Here is a 24023-nt window from a genome sequence, read left to right as displayed (position 1 = left end):
GTGTATCAGGAGTGGCTTACAGTTTTAAACAGACACAATAGATTTGCAGTAAAATATACTGAATCTGGTAACAGGATGATTTATACACTTTCTCACTAGTATTGCTATCCACGGTGCGGCAGAACTAGTAAATGTATTTCTGACTAAGGTCTCATTCACATTGGCATCATTTTTGCATTGTGGTAGTGCATGATAAGGAATCGTACAGGGACCTCTAAATCACTGGTTACTGGGTATGAGGCCTAAACAGACCTACTCTGAAAGTCATTTAAGAGCTAACAGCAAAACTTGCCCTAGGCTATAATATATCAAAAGCATATTTTTTGTATTTAATTCCACTGTTAGACAGCTATATGTATATTAATATTCCTGGACATGATTCATCCTTCTTCTTTTCTTCTGATTCCAGCCATCCAGCACAGAGAGCCCACAGAAGCATGTAGACACCACAGTGAGTATTTTATTTTGCTTATATGTTGCAGAGAAATCCATGTAAATGATTAATAAAAATATGGTGGGGGTGAAAGGGCTGGTTTCATTTGGATAACTCTTAAAATGTTGTGGATTCTGTTGTACAAATCTAATGAAAATGTCTTCTGACTGCTTTGACTTCTCTCTTAGGGGCCTATTTATCAAGCTGTTTTTTCATAAAATTATGTAGAAACTACAGTTCCATAATTTTATGAATTGTTGCTTTGTACTAATGGCACAATATAGCAGATTTCACAGAAATCCAGGGCAGAGTGCTAATTAGCCCTGCAGATCACAGTCCCCATTATCATCAATGGGGACTACGATCTGACCCCTATGTACCAAACCCCCTAAAAGTGAAGCTTTTGATAGTTTGACCCTGTTAGTTTACACCAACTTCAGATGGTGTAAACTGCTTTAAGCCTATGGAGGTGAGAGAAAGATCTTCCGATCTCTCTCCTGCAGCCTCTGGCTGGCGGTGGAAACTGACACACTGCAACTGGCACAAAATGCAGTGAATATAACTTGCATGGACATCGGTTACAGCAACAGCTGTCCCTGCAAGTTTCACTTAGTACATAGCGGGATATTGTCATGGAAAATGAAAATATCCACTGCGATATGGAACCTTAATAATCACTGCAGTTCCGCGATTATAAATTCATAGGTCCCTTAAAAGTAATCCCAAGATCTGCATGTTAATTGCATCTTTGAATTAGGAAGCCCAGTTAGGTTTTCTTAGTTTTCAAAACTTAAGTATAAATAGCCTAAATAGTTTTATCTATATCTTATATCTCTTTTACCCACAGAAGTACATCAACACTTTGTGGCCATTTAAAACAGCTTTTTATTTTGTGAACTGTGCATGTACTGTATATATAAGAGAACTTCTAGTGGAGAAAGCGTTAATGTGGCTGTTATTCACATCAGCTGATAAGAGCCTGACCCTTTAGCTGCAGAGAGAACTGAGCACACAGGGGAGGAGAGAGAGTCTGCCCTTGGTTTAAGAGGAAATCACTTTATTTTAGCATGGTTACAAAGTCATTTCTATTAGTCACAATAATGCAACCAGCGCACAGGAGACGGAATGGCTGTGAAGGACACAAGATCCATCAGTAGTGGGGTTAATTAAGTGTGGGGCTTTGTGGGTTCTTGGAGGCTGCAATCATGTCTTGGAGAAGGTTTGTACGCGCTCTCAGCTTCTCGCAGGTACGTCACCTGGAAATCTCTCTGTGTTGGGTGCATCTGACATCTGACGGCAAAGTTTGTGCTCAACTAAAAAAAAACGTCTATTTCCTTATCTTGTGACCCTGTTTGTCATTGTGTTTTACACATAAACATCCATCACTCTTTAATTGCCTTCCAGATATGTCTTTGGCTCCCTATAAATTTGGGATAAAACACCTGATAATGTGCATGTCAGCTTTGCTTAAACCTTACTAAAAAATGATTGACCTTTTTTCTGACATTTTCTTATGTACCAATATTTCTCCACAAGTGAAAAGTGTTAAGAGAAAGAGATTTCCAAGCTAACAGGGTCCCACAAGCATTGTGCTGGTACTTTTGTGTAGTATAGTTGTCTCAGGAAGAAGTCAGATTGGTACTGACCTCTAGCTGTAGTTATTTCTTACTGATGGATTCCGATCTCACTGCATGGCTAATGTCTGCTGGTAATGCTGGTGCATGAGAAACAAATGTTAAGTGTCCCTCACTGTGATGACACTATACACAAATAAGCCACAGTTATAGAATGTTTTATAATCAGTATAAGAGATACCAATAAACTATAATTTGTGCCACAGTGTCAGTAAGGGACTTATAATTGTGTTACTTTGTACCATGTGTAAGTAACCCGCATACATTGAGATTTGTTCATACGATCTTATTGATGTAGATTCATTTGTACACTGAAACCGAATCAAAGCTATACACTTACCAATGTGTCCTCATACACTATTGCTGCAGGTTCACGAAGCAGCCCCTCTCGGCGTGCCAGGTCCCGTGTGACTCTGCTTGTGCCGAGATTTTTTTTTGCGTCTTTTTCTTATCGACACATCTCCATTGCAATGCAGTGTGACTATATACAACAATTGTATATCTATGTGCGACTGAGTCTGAATCTGTATACAAAGTTCTAAGATGCAGCAGCTTCTTTCCACGTCAAGTTCCGTTGTGCTTCATTTACAGTCAGTCGAATACACAGATATACAAGTGTCGTATATCAAATAAATAAGTGCAGCCTCCTGTTGTGACTTATTTTCTGCAGAAAAAGATGCTCGGCGCAAGCAGTGTCGCATGGGACCTGGCAGCTAACACGCCAAGCATCTCGCACCGCATGGCGTATTCAGGCTAGGTGTATGAGGACGCATCTGTAGATTAGACTTCATGAGTTGAACATTTTTATATGTTTTGGTTGGATGTATTATGTAATCACACAATCAAAATGAAAGTTTATATATATATATATATATATATATATATATAGATATATAGATAGATAGATCTATCTATCTGTGGGTGATCTGTTTTTAGCTTTTTTTTTTTTTTATTACTAGTTACTACTTCCAATTCATTTTCATTTAGATTTCACCAATTTACCTTATTTGGTGGAACTGTGAGTTGTTTGACATTCAAATATTTGGTCTGTAACAAGATTGTAACAGCGTAGAGCATTCAAATAACAAATGTTGTAGTGTATTTGATTTGGGGTACATTATGTGTGTTATATAATGAGCCAAGTCCCTCTGTCTGATATTAATGTCCATATTTGTCTTTTTGTCATTCACAAAGTGTCTACATTATTCCCCCTAGGGATCCACTAATTCCTCCAGGAGCACCCAGTCCCGCCGTAGACCATCAAGGTGAGTTGTGACAATAGATTGATAGAAAAATGTTATTGGTTATAGATTTTTGGTCACCTTTTCAGACAAAGTTGATCACAAATAATTTCCTCCCCACCAGGGTTGACCCTTTTCAAAACGGCCGTCTGAGAAGCTGAAACACGAAAGCAGAATATTTATTTTAGTAGCTGGCACCTGTCTCACTCTAGCTGCTGTTGTACTACTACAACCCTCAGCATGTTGTGTCAGAGTGTGCTGGAGGTGTAGCTTACAGCCTTCCTAATTAATGAGTCAGAATAATGAGAAGAAGAATTTCACTTGGATGTAAATTACGATAATGTTTCTATCTCTGCCCGATGTACTGGAGATGACATTTTCTCCTCAGAGAACAGAAGTGTAACACTTTTCATCTATAGGACCTGGGCACGTGCTTTGAAGCCCAGATAACAGAAAAAACTGCATTGTACTTGTCTCACGTTGCAAATGACAGAAATGCAGGATAAGGCAGAATGTGTGTTACAGTAGCTCAGTAAATCTCTTGGGTTTGACAGATGTCTGTATAGGGATATGGGATAATGGTATATAGCAATACAAGACCTGCAGTGTCTGGCAGCTTCGTTCCCTGCATCCCTGATAAATTGGAATAGCGCTGCGTTGGGGAAGCTATGCCCTCTCACATAGACAGCTGCTCGCTGCCTTTCCCCTGCCTCCTAATACACAGGGTGAGGCTGCTCGCATACCTCTCTCTTCATGTGACAGTATAACCCAGCATGAACATTTCCTAAGAACAGACAGGACTGGGGAGAAGGAAGACCATTTAAATGCACAGCACATGTGATTCACATACTGTATCATGCTATTGCTTGTTCTTGACGAACGTGGCATATGTATATATGTTATTGTGGGGACGCAGAAAGAGTAAACACATTAAAATGAAAGGTAATATAATTCCACAAGGAATTGTTTGAATATAATGTGTCATCATGGAGAACTGTGCAGAAATTGGGATACTCTGTCACTATCAGTGGTAAAACTCTGAGTCATGCTGGATTCCATTGTCTGTCCGTTTAGGAGTTTCAGTTTGATTAACGTCATGGAGGACAGTTGTGAGTTGGATCTCACCTACATCACCGAACGGATTATTTCCGTCACATTCGCTGCGGGTACAGAAGAGGCAAACTTCTGCCGCAACCTCAAGGAGGTGGCGCATATGCTAAAGTCCAAACATGGTGACAATTACCTGGTAAGTCTCAACATTTAACCCCAAATGTTCCTCACATTACATTAGATATGGCTCGTTTATGCACAACTCGATAGCTCTGTGGTATTTTGATACCGTTTTTTGAAGAATTATTTTGTATTTTATATATCTATTTCTCTATTTAATCTTTGCTTACTATTTTAGATCTTCAATTTGTCTGAGAGAAGACATGATATCAGTAAACTCCATTCTAAGGTGAGATATAAAGTCTGTGTTACCTATAAACACTTGTTGGTGATGCCAGCTGGCAGAGACCTTGTTATTTTAGAGGGTAGACTGACCTTGTTGGATCAGAGTGTAGTTTGTAAGAAGCTGTTATGGGATAAAATGGGGCTGGCGGAGGCTGGGTTGGGTTAGAGGGCAGGCTGGCAGGTGCCATTTTGGAATAGAGGGCACATTGGCTGAAGTCTTTTTGGGTTAGAGAGCTGATTGGCAGAAGCCAGGTTTGATAAGAATGAAGGCTGGCAAAGACTGTGTTGGGTTAGAGGGCAGACGAATGGAAACCATGTTGGGTTGGGGCAGGTTGGTGTAGGCTAGATGGGGTTAGAGGGCAGGTTGGTGTAAGCCTGGTGGAGTTAGAGGTCAGTCTGTGCAGGTCAGATAGGAATAGAGGGTATTCTGGAGGAGGCTATGTGGTGATAGATGGAAAACTGTCAGAGGACGGTTTCGGTTACAGGCCAGGCTGGTGGGGAATAAATGGAGTAAAAAGGCATACTGGACAGGTGGCGTTAGAATGAAGGTTGCTGAGGATCATGTTATGTGCAATGGTTAGCTTTGATTTGAGGTTCTCGATCAGCTGAGTGTATAAATAATGATATAAATGAGTACGCACTGAAGGCCACGAGGTCTGGTTGTTGGAAGAGTACATTGAGATGTATAGATGCTCAGTATCCCTGCAGGAAGTGTGACTTGGAGTCTGTACTCTGCTCTGACGTAAAGGAGAGGAAGGATTTCCATTAACTGTGATTAGAAATCCGCTAATTAAGAGCTTATTCTGTTTCCTGTGCAGAACTGAAACAAATTACCGTATGTTTGGGAGTTAGTTTCATCTGCAGCCCATCTGTGTAATTGAGACTATGAGAGGGAGAATATATAGGTCAGAACATCAGTGTATTGTAAAATATCTTTAAAAACTATCACATTGTTCCCATTGTATGATTAAGTTGATTATTAAAAGTGACAATAAACAGCAAAAATAATTTTTCTAAAACGGCATGTAAGGGGAATGCAATGTTACATGTCACAGTGATACATGCAACCACAGAAATGAAAAATGTTTTCATTTGTTCGACTGTGGGCCTATCCTGTCCCACAAAGAGTGTATTTCCAACCATATTTGGGAAACAGATCAATGGAAATAGAAAAATGAATAATAAGGAAACACACTCTTTCCCACCTAAATTCTGGGGCATGTTAGTAATCATTGGCGGCACTCCTTGGTGATGAAAAAAAGATTTTTTTGTAATCAAAACATCATGAAAAAATATACATTACAAGGTGTCGGTGTCGACGTTTCAAGGTCCTAAGACCTTTTCATCAGGACAGTAAATAAAGCATGGGTTTGTTTTATCACTGTCCTGATGTTTCAAGGTTCTAAGACCTTTTCGTCGACACCGACACCTTGTAATGTATATTTTTTCATGATGGTTTGATTACAAAAAGATCTTTTTTTCATCACCAAGGAGTGCTGCCGCCTTCCTGATATATGTGGGGCTGACAGGCCACACTATATGATATTACTTGTATCATGACTTTAGGAAAGCACCCAGCCCTGGCATGAACATCATCCTGAGTGCCAAGCATATGAAACTCTGTATGTGTATATATATATATATATATATATATTACACAGTGGTACAGGTTGAGTCTCCCATATCCAAATATTCCGAAATACGGAATATTCCGAAATACGGAATGATTTTGGAATGACTGAGAAAATGAAACCTTTGATTTTTGATGGTTCAATGTACACAAACTTTGTCTAAGGCACAAATTATTAAAAATATTGTATAAAATTACCTTCAGGCTGTGTGTATAAGGTGTATATGAAACATAAATGAATTTCATGTATATACACAATCTTTGCTTGAGCCACAAAATTATTGGAAATATTGTATAAAATGTCTTGCAGGCTGTGTGTATAAGGTGTATATAACACATAAATGCATTCTGTGTGTATATTGGGGTCCCATTCCTAAGATATTTCATTATGATATGCAATTATTCCAAAATACGGAATATTCAGTACCAGAGGTGATGGGTAATGCTGACAAATAGGCTCTAGTTTTGGTGCGATATGTATAATGTTCTACATGCCATAAGATGAATGCGGTTACAAATATCCGGTAGGCATTGAATAATAATTGTACCCGATAGTGGAATTTTCATGATCCACATATACAATCCACCAAGGAAAATTCTTTAAGCTTTAATGCTCAATGTTCTCATTAATTATGGTGCTTTAGAGCAACCAAAGGACATTACTTCAACATATGCAATCCATGATAGTGACCTCAGGAAATAGGAGAAGGTGTCTATACGTAGTGTAGTATGTAAAAACAAGTGGAAGCGAACTGTATATGACTTCAAAATGCATCTTTATATTATTAAAATAAGATCTCCTCAAAGAATCTATAGGTTTCGATAATCCCTCTGGGAACATCAATAGTCATCCACTCAAGGCAAATAATAAACTTCAAAGAACATAAAACAATACATATTTAATTGCCTGTACATTAGTAAAGTAAAAAAGCTTATCTTTTAGACATAACAGGAAAAAGTATCTGTCCATTAACAAGTTCAAAGGTGTATGTATAAGTGGAGAAATGTTCCAGAGGAGCACGTTGTGTTTTATTTGAAAGAGTTCCTATGGGGGGATAAGGGGCAGTTTGAAGTGTGACCCTTAATATAGAGAATTTGAGCCAAAAGATTCCATCATAGAATGAACAGTCATTTCTGCTTAGACTGGACAAAAAAGGAAGAGACCTTACTTCTGTCCTTACTGTGTGCATTGAGGGTGGCGTCATTTCCGCCCAACGAAGGCATAACTTTTTCCATTCAGCCCACAGAATGTTGCCATCTAGATTGTGAATTGCGGAGGCCGCCATTCTACAAGTGTCAAATGTAACACACACACACAAAGGTGAACAATTGTATTAGGACAGAAATATTGTCAAACGACGAGATCACAATGCATACTACGTATAATTAAATACTTTTACATATATGCACATACCTACACCTGTTAAGCTTGCTGTTAGGGAGAAACAACCAGCTGCTGTCATCTGCCGTGTTTTGAGAACATTGGTAGTACAGTAGATGAGTAATGAAGATTTACCTCTTGGATCACAATTAATTATTTGAAATATTAATTAGATGTATTCAGTTATGTGTAGATTTACAGACCATGTTTTATCATGTTTTGTAATTATTATAAAATATTGGTGGTGACCTTTATTTCAAGTCAGTTGTTGAAGGGTTGATTTTGTTTATAATTAGTTTCACTTTGATAAAGTTCAATTTTGCCAATGCATATTCACAGCAATAATTACACTTGATAGATAGGTCTAGAAGCATTCGGAGTCTTCCTTCTGCTCTCATGTTATGATGGCGACATTACTATCTACCCAGGATATTGTCTTCTGGAGTAATGATAATTTAACATTTTACCTTCCCCTTTTATTTATAATTAAATCAGCCACATCCCTGGCCTTTTATACTGTGGGCAAAATCGGAATGTAGAGTAAAGACTTATTGGAGTAAGGAAAGAAGGTATTTAGTGTATAATCAGCTCTAACCGTTAAACCTTTAACTCTATAGTAGAATGTGCTCTTAGCCTCTGTCATTTTGCTAGTTAAACAAAGGTGTTTATTTGTGATGTTTCGGAGAATGTATCTCCTTCCTTAAAACACACACTAGGAGATATATATGTCTCCTATGTTGTACAAAGACATGTCCTGCTCTCTCTTCTCAGGTGCTGGATTTCGGGTGGCCAGACCTTCATGCCCCGGCACTGGAAAGAGTTTGCAGCATCTGTAAAGCAATGGACACTTGGCTGAATGCAGATCCCCACAATGTTGTTGTCATTCATAATAAAGTAAGTGGTAACTAATTCACCAAACTTACCAAAATAGCACATTATGGCCTATATCTCTCTCTTGTATGTTCTTTTGTAAGGCGTCACAAAGTGTTCACAACATCGTACAACCAATATACATAGTAGTAGTGCAAATGACACCATGGGCCAAATGTAATAGGTTGAGTGTTTAGCAGTAAAACTCTCACACTAATACATTGATCGAGTTGTATTTTCAATACAGTAAACACCTGTATGAGAGTTTAAATCTTGAGAGTCTTTTGAGTCTGAAAAACATGCAAAATAATTAGGAATAACACACAGGAATAAAACACACTAGGTAGGCAGAGGATAAGGGGTGAGGGTAGGACAACTCACTGTATTTTTCAGGGCAATCTGTTTGTGGAAGGCAGTGTGGCATTTGATGAGCCTATACCCAACAGAAGGGTAGCATACAGTACAGTATCAATGGTTGTGTATGGGATCCCAATGATCACAATACTGATGGTCAGAATACTGACAGCTGCATCCCCACGGTCAAAATCCTGATGATTTTGGTAATTATTCTAACCCCAATCCTAGTCCTAACCCTAACTGTCCCCCTCGCAGGTTAAGCCTAATTGTCCCCTTCCGCAGCCTAATCCTAACTGTCCCCTTCCGCAGCCCAACCCTAACCGTCCCCTCCCACAGCCTAACCCTAACCATCCCCTCCCACAGCTTAACCCTAACCGTCCCCTCCCACAGCCTAACCCTAACCGTCCCCTCCCACAGCTTAACCCTAACCGTCCCCTTCCGCAGCCCAACCCTAACCGTCCCCTCCCACAGCCTAACCCTAACCGTCCCCTTCCGCAGCCCAACCCTAACCATCCCCTCCCACAGCATAACCCTAACCGTCCCCTCCCACAGCTTAACCCTAACCGTCCCCTTCCGCAGCCCAACCCTAACCGTCCCCTCCCACAGCCTAACCCTAACCATCCCCTCCCACAGCTTAACCCTAACCGTCCCCTCCCACAGCTTAACCCTAACCGTCCCCTTCCGCAGCCCAACCCTAACCGTCCCCTCCCACAGCCTAACCCTAACCGGTATTTTGACTGTAGGCATTCTATCCATCAGGATTCTGACTACATCCCAGTGTCAGAGTCCCTGAATGGGACTTGATGACAAAAGACAAGGAACAAAGGTGGCATAGTTAGGGCTAATGGGAGAACAAGAGGAAACCGTGCACTGCCGATAAGGGCATACATACTAAGGGAAAAGTTGGAAGGTGCACTGGGAAAAAGAGTAGGTCAAGGGCAGAGCGGTAAGATTTGATAGAGGGCTGGTAAGCTTTAATGCTTGTATGTGACAAAAGAAATGTTTGTTTGTATGCGCTTCCTACTTTTGTATCTCAGCTGCCTCTCTCAAATGTGACGAGGTCCCTCCCATAGATAAATAGATTTAAAAATGTGTAAGAGAGAATGGTACTAAAATACATTCAATATACATAAAAAACAATGAGGTATAATCATTGGAAAAAAATATAATCTAGAAACAAGATGTATACTTTATTTGCTCAAGGTTAAAAAACTGTTGCAGTTTTTATCTGGTGCATACGTGAAACATTGACGCCAAGTATATGCTCTAACACAGATTATTACCAGAATATCTCATGGAATATATTCATAATCAAACATGTAATTTATATACATTGAAAGCTAAAAATGACTTTTAAAAATTGAAAGGTTACCTTTATATTGCATGTGCAGTTCTTAATATGGAAGACGTTCATGAAAACAGACGAGTATAAAACTCCGTATGTCAGGCTAATAAGTTGGTGATCAGTACCATTGTCAGTTATTACCCCTCTTATGTCATCTCCGATACTAGTAAATAGTGTGTATGCGGCCGTTTAATATAGCTATGTGATGTAAAAGACAGAGGCGTCCCGCTGATAGAGCTTACCGGTAAACTTCTTTCTTCTTACAAGTTCATCTGCAGTGCTGGCTTTTATCTTCCTCCACCTTCAATCTTCTCTCCAGTGGATAATTCTCTCCAGTGGATAATTTCCTCTTACACGTTTCATTTTGTCAGAGACGAAGCCCCCAGTAGGGGTGAAACGCGTAAGAGGATTTTTTTTACGTGCCAGACCATAACCGGGAATCCCCGCATGCTAAAGCCACCTCTGATTACAACCACCCATCTCCTACAGCATAATCCAAGAAATTCCGGACTGGCTATAGATTGGGGATTCAATACTGGATATGGAACCTGTGGAGCTAAGGAAGGGAAGATCGGAACCTATTTTAGAAGAAGAAGCACGCGGGAGCACCAGACTTAGTTACTACTGCAGGATACCATCATATACAGGTGCAGGCTCCCCCGCCACCCACAACTATACCGGACCAGCTCGACTGGGAATTATCCACCGGAGAGAAGATTGAGGGTGGAGGAAGATAAAAGCCAGCACAACAGATGAACTTGTAAGAAGAAAGAAGTTTAACGCTAAGCTCTATCAGCGGGACATCACATAGCTATATTAAACGGCCACATACACACTATTTACTAGTATCGGAGATGACATAAGGGGGCTAATAACTGGCAATGGTACTGATCACCAATTTATAAACCTGACATACGGAGTTTTATATTCATCTGTTTTTATGAACGTCTTCCACATTAAGAACTGCACATGCAATATAAAGGAAACCTGAATTTTAAAAGTCATTTTTAGTTTTCAAAGTATATAATTTAGTATTACATGTTTGATTATGAATATATTCCATGAGATATTCTGGTAATAAACTGTCTTAGAGCATATACTTGGCAACAATGTTTCACGGATGCTCCAGATAAAACTGCTACAGTTTTTAAGCCTTGAGCAAATAAAGTATACATCTTGTTTATAGATTATATCTATTTCTAATTATTACACCTGCATTGCATGATATCCTCATTGTTTCTTATGTATATTGAATGTATTTTAGCGCCATTCTCTCTTACACCTTCTTAAATTTAATGCTTGCATGTTTGAAACTGGCAAGAAAGTCCCTCTTGGCGAGTGAGTGAATTTCAGAGGATGGGGAGGAGCTGGAGACAGGTGTAAAAGGATGTATCCAGGGTGGAGGAGAGAGGGTGATCGGTGGAAGGGGGAGTAAGGGAGTGTGGGCAGAAATTAATTTGAAGATGTTGGAGAGGTAGGAGTGAATAAGGGCTTTATATGTGAGGGTTAAAAGTTTGAACTGGAGTCCCGTCCCCTTTTTAGGCATGTGCTGGGTTTATTTATTGCACTGGATGACACCCACCCTAGTGACCCCACTAGTTAAGGTGGAAGAAGTTGAGCGCATGGATGAGACAGTTATTGGCCAAGAACCTGATCCTACAGTTACTGCTGAGTCAGGAGCGACAGATATTTTGAATACTTCAGTAGCCTGTTTCAACAGCATCGTTACAGTCAAGCAGAGTAAATGTATTGTTGAAAACACTTCATAGCTTATTCAAGGGAATAGTGATTAAATAAAAAACCAACTGACTTATTAGAGCACCAAAGTATGCACATAATAAGGATGTTTATCAAAATGTCTTCAAATATGCAGAGTGCTCTGCACAAGTCTATCATTACTACTTACTGCAGTAACACAACAACACACTGTTAATTTCATCACACATATTTATTTAGACGATTTCCAGTCCTGAAGTTCAAAAGCTGTAACACAATGTACATTGCTGACACTGGACTTATGCTGCATAATGCTCTTTTATGACTGGTACTGTATTCCACATGTGAGCCCACCATAACTACTGTAAAAGACGCACACTCTAGTTGAGTATAGTTTATGTAGCACGGCCCATTTTAATTTAGCGCAAATACACATACCAGCCTGTATGACACTTTACGATGTCAACAGCCAAGATGCCAGATTTTATTTTTGTGCATTTTGTGTTGTGCTCAATTGACTACATATCCATTTATTTGGCTTCTGGCTAAGGGGCAGATTCAGTTAAATCCGCAATGTGCACACTTCTGGGTATTGCAGTAAGTAAAACATGGCTTATTTTATATTTAATAATCAAGTGTTGTTCTACCACTACTCATAAAGTAGAGTGTTACAACTTCGCTACTAACTGAAGTGACTGTATCGCATAACACTAAAGAACCAAAGACTAGAATTTGGTGTTCTACTGTGGAACGTGACCTGTGTGTGTCTGATTTCTTGCCTGCATATGGAATGACTGTCTTTATATATCATAAATGTTTCAGTTTGTGTCAGACTTATCTAAAGTTTTTGTTGTATTTCAGGGGAATCGAGGCCGGACTGGTGTGGTTATTGCGGCATACATGCATTACAGCAATATATCTGCCAGGTATGCCAGAGAGATTAGTTTCTGCGGATTTCCCTAATGATTTTACATGTCTGTCCCTGCACTTCTGTCTGTTTTATATACAGACCACCATAGCAACATGGGCGTAACTAGGTATTTGAAGGCCCCATACCAAAAGTCTGTAAAGGCCCCTATGTACCACCCAATGGTGAAAAATGTATATAACACATGTAACTTTGACAAGAAAGATGGGCTCCCCTCAGCTCTGGGCCCCATTGCAGCTGCACTCCTTGCACCTATGGTAACCCATGGCAACATGTTACAGAAAGATTCTGTGATTTACCCTACTGTACCATGTACTATACTCATTTATATAAAAACGTGGCAATGGAGCATTGCGGTTTGGTGTAACACCATAATGAAGGGGAAACACATGTGCATTGATCTTGGAGAAGCAAATGCTGCTGGTTATCTCTGAATATGGTTACTTATAAAGTCATTCCCAAATAGTTTGAAGCCCATAATTCTACAGTGAGAAAGATGAAGATCTACAAATGGACAACATGGAAGATGGATGTCAGTTTTGCTTGTAGTGGGCATCTAAACAAATGAAGTAACAGATAAGACTGTGCGATGCTCCGGATAATTGGGGGTTTTGCAGCAGTAGCACCTGGACTCCTAGCTAATTACTGAGTATACCATGAGCTCCGCTTAGTGGCAGAGTATTATAAAGGAAATGCGAGGGTAACTAACTACTGAAGCTTTGCTGAAACTGGATAGTGCAACAAGACAAAATAAACACATCAGCATGATGAGAGAGAAAAGAACGGAAATTAATCTCAAGCCCAGACTTCACCCCAATTGCAAAGCTGTGGTGAGACCATAAGAGCCCAGAAAGAATGCTGCAAAACATCAACAAACTGAAACAATGTTGTAAGGAACAGTGGGCCAAAATTCCTCAAATATTGAAATAGTCACTTGAAGTTATTGGTAGTTCTACAAGCTACTGACTCTTGGTTGGTGTGTTTGTGCTGTTTTTTTTGTGTGTCTTTGACATATATATATAATATATATATATAATTTTTTTTTTCCATTTAGGACTTATAAGTTAGCACACCATGTACCTTTTTGTTTTGGTCAGATTTTGGTGTTTTTATAAGTGCAGCTCACTCAAATGCTGCAGTAGATTACAATACTATATGCCAGAGGTTCCCAAAGTCTGCTATTACAGTCCACGTTTTAGGGATATCCAAGCTTGAGTCCAGATGCTTAAATCAAATGGATTGAGGTACTAATTAAGTCACCTGTGCTCAAGCATGGATATACGTCAAACGTGGACTGTAATGGCGGACTTTGGGAACCTCTGTTATATGCTACTGTGCATCATTTTACAGTCTATTAGAACTAATACAACAGTAATCAAATGGTACTGGGTATTAACAGAATGAGAGGTGCAAACCAATTCATATGATAAACTTCGGTATTTAGGGAGCTACACATGCATCATAAATATATCTATATAAACAAAAAAAAAATTGTAGTGGTGACAGGCCGCATGTTTTGAGTTGAGATATCTTGACTCATTTCCTACTTTATAAGAAGAAAAAAAAATTTTTTCTTCATTTTGTGCTTCTTGTGTCTGTCAGTAACCCGTGTCTTCTCCAACAGTGCAGATCAGGCTCTGGACAGATTCGCGATGAGGCGATTTTATGAAGATAAAGTTCTTCCAGTTGGTCAGCCATCCCAAAAGAGGTCGGTAACACTCCACTGATACATTTTATGACAATGTACAGAACCACTGTCACCTTTATATGCCTAACCGAAAAATTCAATATTAGTTTGCCTATAACTAGTGATATGTATCAACCAAATCCAGAGTGAATATAAACAGGACCACAAAAACGCATTATTCTTTCAGAAAGCCTTGTACATTTACTGTAAATTGTTATTACACGATCTTCAAAGTACAGGTGACCGCTTTGGTTTTATTCGGTTATGTTTGGATCTCAAAAATGACATCATACAGGCTATCCGGCTCTTGCGTGTTTTGGATAGCCAATAGGATAAATCCGGACTAATCCGAACTTGCGCTAATTTGGTGAAAAGAATGAGTCAAAACCGAACTACGCATCTCTACTGCAAAATCAAATTAAAATATGGATGGGATCTTCACTGTCTAGCACAGCCTTAAGGCCCCCATACACGGTGCGATTCAAAGTTGGTAAGATGTGTTGTACGATTGCCCTTGAAATTCTTCATATGATGTGGTCAAATGGTGTACAATTGATTGTTACGATCATAGGATAAGACGCAGAGAAGTGTATCACATTGTACTCAAAAGATCATAGATCTCTCTGCAAAACCATCTGATCTGCAAGCCAACTAGAAGACGGGGCGGGGTCGAGCATCGGGGTCGCAGAACACACAAAACACACCTATTTTCATAAGATTGGTCTGTACAACCCGTCGAAACTCCATATCGGGTAAAAAATTGTACCGTGTATGGGCACCATTAGGCAACCAGTAGCTATTTTGTTGTCCTAGAACTACTAATCTCAGCATGCCCTACTAGACTTCATGCTGACATTTGTAGTTTTCTAATAATCTTTTGTTTGGTAGGAAGAGAATGCTCCTCTCTACGTCAGATAGCTTACCTTTACCTTGTGTCTGCAGGTATATCCACTATTTCAGCGGTCTTCTGTCTGGGGCCATTAAGATGAATAACAAACCTTTGTTTTTGCATCATGTCATCATGCATGGGATCCCAAATTTTGAATTCAAAGGCGGTACGTTTTGTGCTCCCAAACATTTACAGTAGCTTTACGAATGCACTTATGTATTAAAAGGAATGTCAAAATAAAATATATGTAATGTTGAGATTGTAGACAGATTGTCATTGAGTGCCTGTCCTGAAGGGCTCACAATCTAATGTTTGAAATCTGATGCACAGTAAATCTTCCCATGTTCATACACTAGTTATATTTGTCTTCACCATTTGCACCCTGTGACTGTCTGTATCTCACCAAGGATGCCGTCCCTTTCTGAAGATCTACCAGGCCATGCAGCCAGTCTACACCTCTGGCATTTAGTAAGTCTTGTCCTTAAGTTATTGTGTATATTTTTCAATGCAAAACATTTTATTTAAGTGACCTATCTAAGATTTTGTCATTGCTCGAAAATATTTCCTCTGTGTTACCAGTCAAGGTAGGTATAATTGGTCTCTGGTGCCAACAATTCTTACGTATCCTTAGTCATGCTGGCTGAGGTGCATTTTGTGCATATGACTCATTGTGACGAGGGGGCTGGGATGGGGGTGTGTAAGCGCGAAAATAGTACAGTAAGGGCTTAGTCACACAAAATGTGCCCCGTACTGACCACTCAGCAGATGCCCATGCTCCTGTGTGGTGGCATATCACTTGCAGGTGCAAAAAAGTGCTGCTGATGATAGGGATTTGGCATCCACATCTGATTAGCTAAATGTCTCTACACCCCTCCTGCTTCTGCTAATATTATACTGTAGTAATATTGCTGCTGCAATCTATTTGTGTTGTTATTGAGCCATGCAGGGCAATAAGGTGGAATTCCTTGCCATCATTTAGAGAGGAAGATGATCTGTGTGTGTTGAGTTGAACTTAATAAAAACTTAAATTTTGTATTTGCATCTTGTTCTAATTTAATTTTACATAGTATCTGCGACCTTATTAGGTATTCCTAACAGTTCACCAAGGTAGTACATTGTGTATGAATTGTGTACTGTAACTTCAGCATTTTTTAAAACCACTGTGAAGTCACTTTACTTGATGTACCCAGGTGCATTTACTAATGTAGGGGACAGGAATAAAGATGGTAGATATGCTACTTTTGACTTGTCAAAATGTCCTTTTTTGGGGGGGGCTTGATTTTACACTTTGATGCACATTCCATCTACCCCAGTGTGAGTCCCACTGTATTTTATTATGTTATTGTAGTTTCTTTCCATAGATTGTAGAGAGGGCTATATGCTAAAAGGGGAGCTCCACCCTAAGGCATTTCTATTGTCCAGGGCAAACTTGTTTAACCCTTTTGCCCTTTGTATCTGTAATATCCAAGAACAATGGAGAAAAAACTGCCTGGGCAACAGCATTCCCTTAAGTTGGAGTTTTCTTTTAAGCTGTTTGTTGAGAGTTTTCTTAAGGTAGACCAATCCACACCGTACAGCTACAGGGCATTGAGTTTATTTCTCCCTGTAATTCCATACAAAATTATCTTACATTTTCAGATGTGACATTATACTTTGAGACATTTATAGCGGTCATGTCCATGTCTTTGCATCTTGTGAGTGTCCTCTTATATTAAGCAAAGTGTAGTGACATAAATCATGTAGAAGTCTGAAAATCTGCTCAAACGTCATACTGTATATCACACATGCTATCATGCAGCTGAAAGGCATCTCTGAGCACCTTATTTTTCTGGAAAATAGAATTTAGGTTTATAGGATTTTATGATGTATAATATATATTGTTTCCTTTGGTCACATATACAATGTGCAGCTATTCTATTTATCCAGCAAGAACATGCTTGCCTCTTCTTTCGCCACTAGAGGGAGACGTAAAAGTAGTAAACAGACTATTTTCTTTATGGGCCTTGAGCATAGTTGACTATTTTCTTTATGGGCCTTGAGCATACTGTATATTAAATTACTCTGTGACCTCAGCCTCATTTCATATAGAATGTGGCAGAACTCACAGGTCTTGTTAAAAAAATAAAGTTAATGGATTAAGTGATCATCATTTCCACGAATGCCATCATCCACTTGAATCATTTGAACACCGACAGTCTAAAACCAAATCCTTTATATTTATCACCAATATGTTTTAACGCCATTTTTATTTTGTTTTTAGCTGGTCTTGTTGCGTCTGTCATGCTGACTCCCACATATTTAGGTTGTTTACAGTGGTTTTACATTCCTTCCCACGACCCTCCCTTGTCACTTCCTGCTTATAACATGCACTTCTTACACGATCCCTAGTTACCAATGGTTACTGAGGTTAGTTCCTCTCCAGCATTACATGGATTTCACTTTCTTACCATGTTAAGTGTTCCATGTATGCCAACTATGGGTGATATCCAATTAGCAGTGCTGCTAATGGATCGTCGCAGAGCTTTCCAATTAGCCCCAAAGTGCCACCCGATGCCGGCACTTACCGTGTTTTTTTTTTCGGGACCTGATGTGTCCTGAAAAATAATCCACGAAAAGTGCCTTTTTTTCACCTCCGCAATGGCGAGCAGACATAGGTCCATGAGCTTATCACGGATACTATCTGTTTTACCCAAAATATCCTATTTTTTTTCATCCGAAATAATAGGATATGAGGGAAAAAAAATTGCAAAAACGTGGATTGTCAGCGAAAAATCCCCATTTTTTGCCCCTAAAATAATATCGTGGCTAATTAAATACCGGTCCAAATGTGATGCATTAGCTACAAACCCTGTAGCTAAACTGCTATTAAAATAGGGATAATTGAATACTATAATGTACACACTGAACACTTCATGGACCAAAATTAAACTTGTTTCTTCGTAAATCCATTCACCATTTGGAAAATATTGTTGTGTCCAGCAGGGAATAAACGAGAGCGCTGAACCTAAATGTGTTGTACTTGCTACAACTATATCTTTGTTTTATCTTTTTAGCAATGTGCAAGGAGACAGCCAGACCAGTATCTGCATCACCATAGAGCCGGGTTTGCTGCTGAAAGGTGACATCTTGGTAAGATATATATTATATAGATGGATGAATACACATATGAGAGGTGTGCACATGTTTATGCTGGAAGTTCTTTCTGTAATTGTCATAAAATACACAAGTGATGCTGATAGATCTGAAATAAAATAAACATATGTAAATAGTAATTGTGTTAAAGTGATTTCTGATATCATCACTTCAGCATTCATTACAAAACAATGATTAGGGTCATTTAACAAATTCATATACCTCAGACTCCATGTACAGTAATAGAGTATATTCGTACCTCCCAACCATCCCACTCTTGTTGGGACAGCAATGATTTTGCAGGACTTGTCCCGGCTTGCAGGGGTTTGGGAGGTGTAGCACTGCCGCACACTGTGGATGCAGGTGTGTGCATACCGAGCAGCAGAAGATAAAGGCTTACCTTCCCCATCCTACCTTGGAGATCTCCAGTGTTGGGAGGTACTGTATAGGAGATGTAGTACACTGGGTGCTTTGTTACTTTCCTGATATTGACCCCCTTTCATCTGTACACTGAGCTTACAGTAAATCACACTGCATGTTCACTATGAATCTGCTGCTCAGAAACTCCCTCACACATCACTTTACTATCACGTTACTGCAGGCATTAAAACAATAAGAATCCATTTATACATGGAGCGTTGAGCGTCTTTTTATGTGCTGCTTTTTACCTTCAGTGTCACATCTATAGTGTCAGCGGCTGTGACACTGTAACGTAGTATTTCACATGCAGATACACCCGCAGTTGCATACAGAATATAGCCATGCTGAACATTTAATCCGCAGAAGCTGCTTGTGCGTCCTACTCACATTGCTTTGTGAATAAGATGCGTTTGAAGGTAAAAAGTCACACGAAAAGATGCTCAGCGCTACCGAGTTGTAGGGCGCTCATGCGTTATGTTTAATGCGACTTGTAGCGCACGAAGGTAAGATGTGTATGGACACATCTGTAAATACATTGTAGAAATAATTCTATTTTAGATTATATACATGTACTCAAAAAGTACAGTACCTAATAAAATTAGTGGATCTGTAAAAGCATCTTTGCAAAAATCAGTTAAAACAAAAAACAATAACTACATTGCTAGGGTACAAAGTGTGTGTTTGATAGTTACATGTGTACAATGCTTGTGTTTTAGTGTTTACCATTTTTATTCTCATGCATGTCTGTGTGTAAGTTAGGTTGATTTGGGTGGGGCTAGTGACCATTTTTAGCCATTCAGAGCAATGTTATAAGCCTTGGGCTGAAGGGAGTGAGATACAGGACTGGAAAGAGCAGGTAACTGAACTCTGTAATGGCACTGCAAATGGTACATGTTCCTGCTCTGCAATGTGTTTAAATCATTTTAGCATGCTCAGTAAACAGACCATTATCATAGGCAAAATAAAAAGCTAGAAAATGGGGCAAACATGTCTGTCTATTGAATGACTTTCATACATCTAACTTGTTAATACTTTTTTTCTACTATTCAGTAACTGTATCTATTTTTTATATATTTATGGTAAGTTTTTTTCAGTAATATTGTTATAGGTCAGTGTCAGGTGGACAATTTGGATTTTCCAGACATTTAATGTCTTCTGTCCTATATCTGCAGCTGAAATGTTATCACAAAGAGTTTCGCAATCCAACACGTGACGTCATATTCCGTGTCCAGTTTCACACGTGTGCTATCCATGATCTTGGCATTGTGTTTGGGAAGGAGGATTTGGATGATGCTTTTAAAGGTACAGTCAGGTGTTTCATTGAACTGTGTGATCTAATGACTACAGCTGTGTCCACATACATCTAGCCTCCTTGCGCCTGCAACGTTTTCCCTTCAAATGTGTCTTATTCGCAAAGCGAAGTGAATAGAACACACAAGCAGCTTCTGATGATTAAAATGATATGCGGCATGCCTATATTCTGTGTGCAACTGCGGATATATCTGCATGCGAAACGCTACGTTACGGTGTCAAGGCCGTTGACAAGACGAATTTGAAGGGAGAAGACGCTCGGCGCTACCTAGTCACACAGTGCTCACACGTTATGTGTAACGCGACTTGTAACGCACGGAGGATAGATGTATGTGGGCACATCGGTATATGGCTTCTGTTGTGTGCTGTGAGAAAGTTATGGGCATGGTCCTGGTAATGCCTATTTGGTGGGTGGGGGTGTCTCTAATTTTTGAGCAATTATGTTAGACCCGACCAGATGGAGAGGAGGGTACTTGGAAAGCACGCCTCTAATTGCTACATGTAGAGAGTAGCCAGGAAAGGCAAGAGTCCGCTAAAAGTGACCATGTACTCACAGAATGGTAGGAATAATGCAAAATGCTGAAAAATCCAGGCCGCGCATATTGGAAATGTAAAACTAGATATGAGGTTTTTATAAGTTGTGGAACAGAGTTAGCAGTGATATTTAACTTTTTTGGGTATAATGCCTCCTTGTGTCGTCAGTTATAGTAATGCCTCCTTGTATCGTCAATTATTGACTTGTTGCTAATAAATATCTACCCAGAGCAACATCTTATTGGTGTACAGTATTAGTACACATCTTACATTTATATAGACTGCAAGCAATGTATTTATTTTCTCTGACAATATTTGTGAGATGTCATTATGGCAGCCACTATCAGTATATGTTGGCTATCTAGAACTCATACAAGCCAGTGAGAAAATGAAAATGAGAGAAATAATTGTTTGGTGATGATGTCAGCATAAAACTATTCACCTACTGTACACATACATTCCCCTGTTACAGGTTACAGTCTCCTAAGGCCAAAGCATTTCACATAATACATTTTATATAGGTTGATGTTACCCATTTAAAGGATAAAACATATACAGGGTATATTCTACAAGAAATTATATTATTTCCTAGTTAAAAATAATAAAGGAAAAATAATCTTAAATCAAATCTTCATATGTTGTGTAGAGCTACTCTCTCTCTCTCTCTGTACTTATTACCTATGAATGGTTTACATGAAGTGCTAAATTCACTGTGAAGAGAAGTTAATCCCTCTTACTTTTGTCCCATGGCTTTCTGATTGGTGGTTCTCCTAATTCTCATTAGCATTGTACAGAAGAATGCTGGCGGATCTTCTTTATCACACTATACTCACTTAATTGCTATTTTATTTGAATTCAGTCTCCAGTACTCAGTGAGATGAATGCAGCTGAGTTTCTCCGTCTGTGTAAAAGCTCCACACAATGTGTAAACTGATATTTTATATTGAGTGCTGACATGGAAATAAGCCACGTCCGTTACGTTAATCATTTAGCACCTGTTCCTCTGTCATGGATATGGTTCAACATGTTGCCGTCAGCTTGCGACCTTTGGCCTGAAACCAATATTAGCCATGAAGTCGCATTTAGTAGTGATCTTTTATTTTCTTCTGGGACTTCACGTGAGTATCTGATGCTGAGATCCCTCTAATGCTGCAGTTATGTCAGGTGTTAGTAATGTTGATGTCAGCAGGCTACTTGCTGACAACTATCTCAGATACTGCACTACTTGTATCAGTAATGATGCTGATCTCTGTGTCATCTGGAATACAGCTCTTCAATGATGATAAGAGGACACTAAACCCAAAGTATTTATCAGTATATGAATATAAATGTTTAGACCTTTATTAGAAATGGACATTTAAAATCTAGAGAGACTTCTATGTTTTCCCTATCCACACCAGCCATTCCTGTCTATAAGCCAACTAGAGAATAATGAAACATGTCACATGTCCTGTGTAATACAGCTGAAGATTAGACATGTGTATAAACTGATACCAGCTAGTCATGTTCTGGGCAGTTGTGAATATTCATAAGCCTTGTTTAGTGCTTTATTGTGTATTGTCTGGCCAGTACTTAAAAAAGAACTGTGGAGGTCTTGGAGGGTGGTCCAGCATTGTTGGCCTCTCCTCAACTACATGGCACCCACACCCTCTGCAAAGGCGCACGTTGTTTTGCTGACACTGTAGGTAGGGGGGGGGGGCTGCCAGACTATAGATAGACAGTAAAAAGGTAGACAATGTCTAGATACACACCAGATGTTACACAGTCAATAGGTCGACATGAAAATAGTTGACACAAAAATGGTCGACACATGATTATTTTTTTTTGTTAGGGTTAGGCACTTACCCCGACGGTTAGGGTTAGGCAGTTACCAGAGGGTTAGGTTTAGGGTGAAGATTAGTGCTAAAAATAAATAAATAAATAAAAATGAGTCCATTTTTGTGTTGTCCATTTTTGTGTCAACCATTTTCATGTCGACCTTTTGACTCTGTCGACCATTTGTACTTGTCGAACTTTAGTGTGTCAACCTTTTGTCCCTGTTGACCTTTTGTCCCAGTTGACCTATTGTCTGTCTAAAATCTGGTGTCTATCTCGACATTGTCCTCCTTTTTCTGATCTATCTGTTAAACCACACCCAGTAGGGGGGGGGTAACAAAAACAGTGTTACTAGTCAGTTTGGCTTAACCTTGTGAGCACCACCTCGTGGCCAACCCCCAGCATAACTACTGTATATGATTTCCAAATACAGACCATACAATGTTTACAAGAATGGGAAAACATTTGCCTGTGTTACATATGACTACAGAGCCCTGTTGTTGTCTTCCAGATGAGAGGTTCCCAGAACATGGAAAAGTGGAATTTATTTTCTCTTATGGCCCCGAGAAAATACAAGGTGAGAATTTCACTTCTTTATCATTGATTCCATCTGCCATTCTCAGATTCATTGTAACACATATAAGCAAAGAGAAAGATCATCAAGTTGAAATAAAGTTGTCCAAACTAATGAATAGCACAAGAGTCGGTAACACTTTAGTGCCATACCCCCAGTAGTGGCTATTGGGAGCATAGCGGTATTACTGCATTAGGTTCATAAAGCAAATTCAGTATCCGATTATTTGCAGGCAATTGTTACTGACTTTCTGCCAGTTTGTGGTAGAAATACAAATTGAATCTTCTCCTATGCACGAAGGGCTACCTGTGTTTCAGAGTAAAAATGAGTCCTCACACCTGACATTTACCAGTTGGCTTCATTTTGCAGCGTGTTGCCTCAGAACTAATACAATGCTGCTGATGAGGAGAGGAGAATTTGGAGGCTAATCATCAGCTATTTGGTAAATGCAGATGAAAAGATGAAAGATGATAGTTGTCATCCTCAATGTGTAATCTTCTAAGCTCACTAACCTGCCTGGTGTCCCTGATTTTGTCCACCACCCCCCCCCCCCCACTCCCCCCAAAAAAAATACAGGTAAATCCCATACTGCATCTTTAAGAAGTCCTAATGGGATCTCACATAGGTCAAATACATTTCCGTAGGTGGGCGGAGGTGACACCAAAATGCCA

The 24023-nt window shown here is 39.4% G+C and overlaps 1 protein-coding gene across 3 annotated transcripts in view; it reads left to right on the top strand.

Moving 5' to 3' along the window:
* TNS1 (tensin 1) overlaps positions 1-24023 on the top strand; it is a 754643-nt gene that overhangs the window by 619615 nt on the left and 111005 nt on the right. For all 3 annotated transcript variants that reach the window (XM_088463870.1, XM_088463869.1, XM_088463871.1), the window contains 12 exons: positions 410-451; positions 3283-3332; positions 4383-4554; positions 4717-4767; positions 8546-8668; positions 12924-12988; positions 14615-14698; positions 15620-15732; positions 15974-16034; positions 18620-18695; positions 20291-20420; positions 23290-23355. In XM_088463870.1, coding sequence (XP_088319996.1) covers positions 410-451; positions 3283-3332; positions 4383-4554; positions 4717-4767; positions 8546-8668; positions 12924-12988; positions 14615-14698; positions 15620-15732; positions 15974-16034; positions 18620-18695; positions 20291-20420; positions 23290-23355 — 1033 coding nt within the window. The remainder of the gene's footprint in view (positions 1-409; positions 452-3282; positions 3333-4382; positions 4555-4716; positions 4768-8545; positions 8669-12923; positions 12989-14614; positions 14699-15619; positions 15733-15973; positions 16035-18619; positions 18696-20290; positions 20421-23289; positions 23356-24023) is intronic.

This window comes from Taudactylus pleione, unplaced genomic scaffold, assembly GCF_031769625.1.
Source record: "Taudactylus pleione unplaced genomic scaffold, aTauple2 ptg001477l, whole genome shotgun sequence".
In the NCBI taxonomy this organism is placed as follows: domain Eukaryota; kingdom Metazoa; phylum Chordata; class Amphibia; order Anura; family Myobatrachidae; genus Taudactylus; species Taudactylus pleione.
This window is presented reverse-complemented; position numbering and strand designations above follow the sequence as displayed.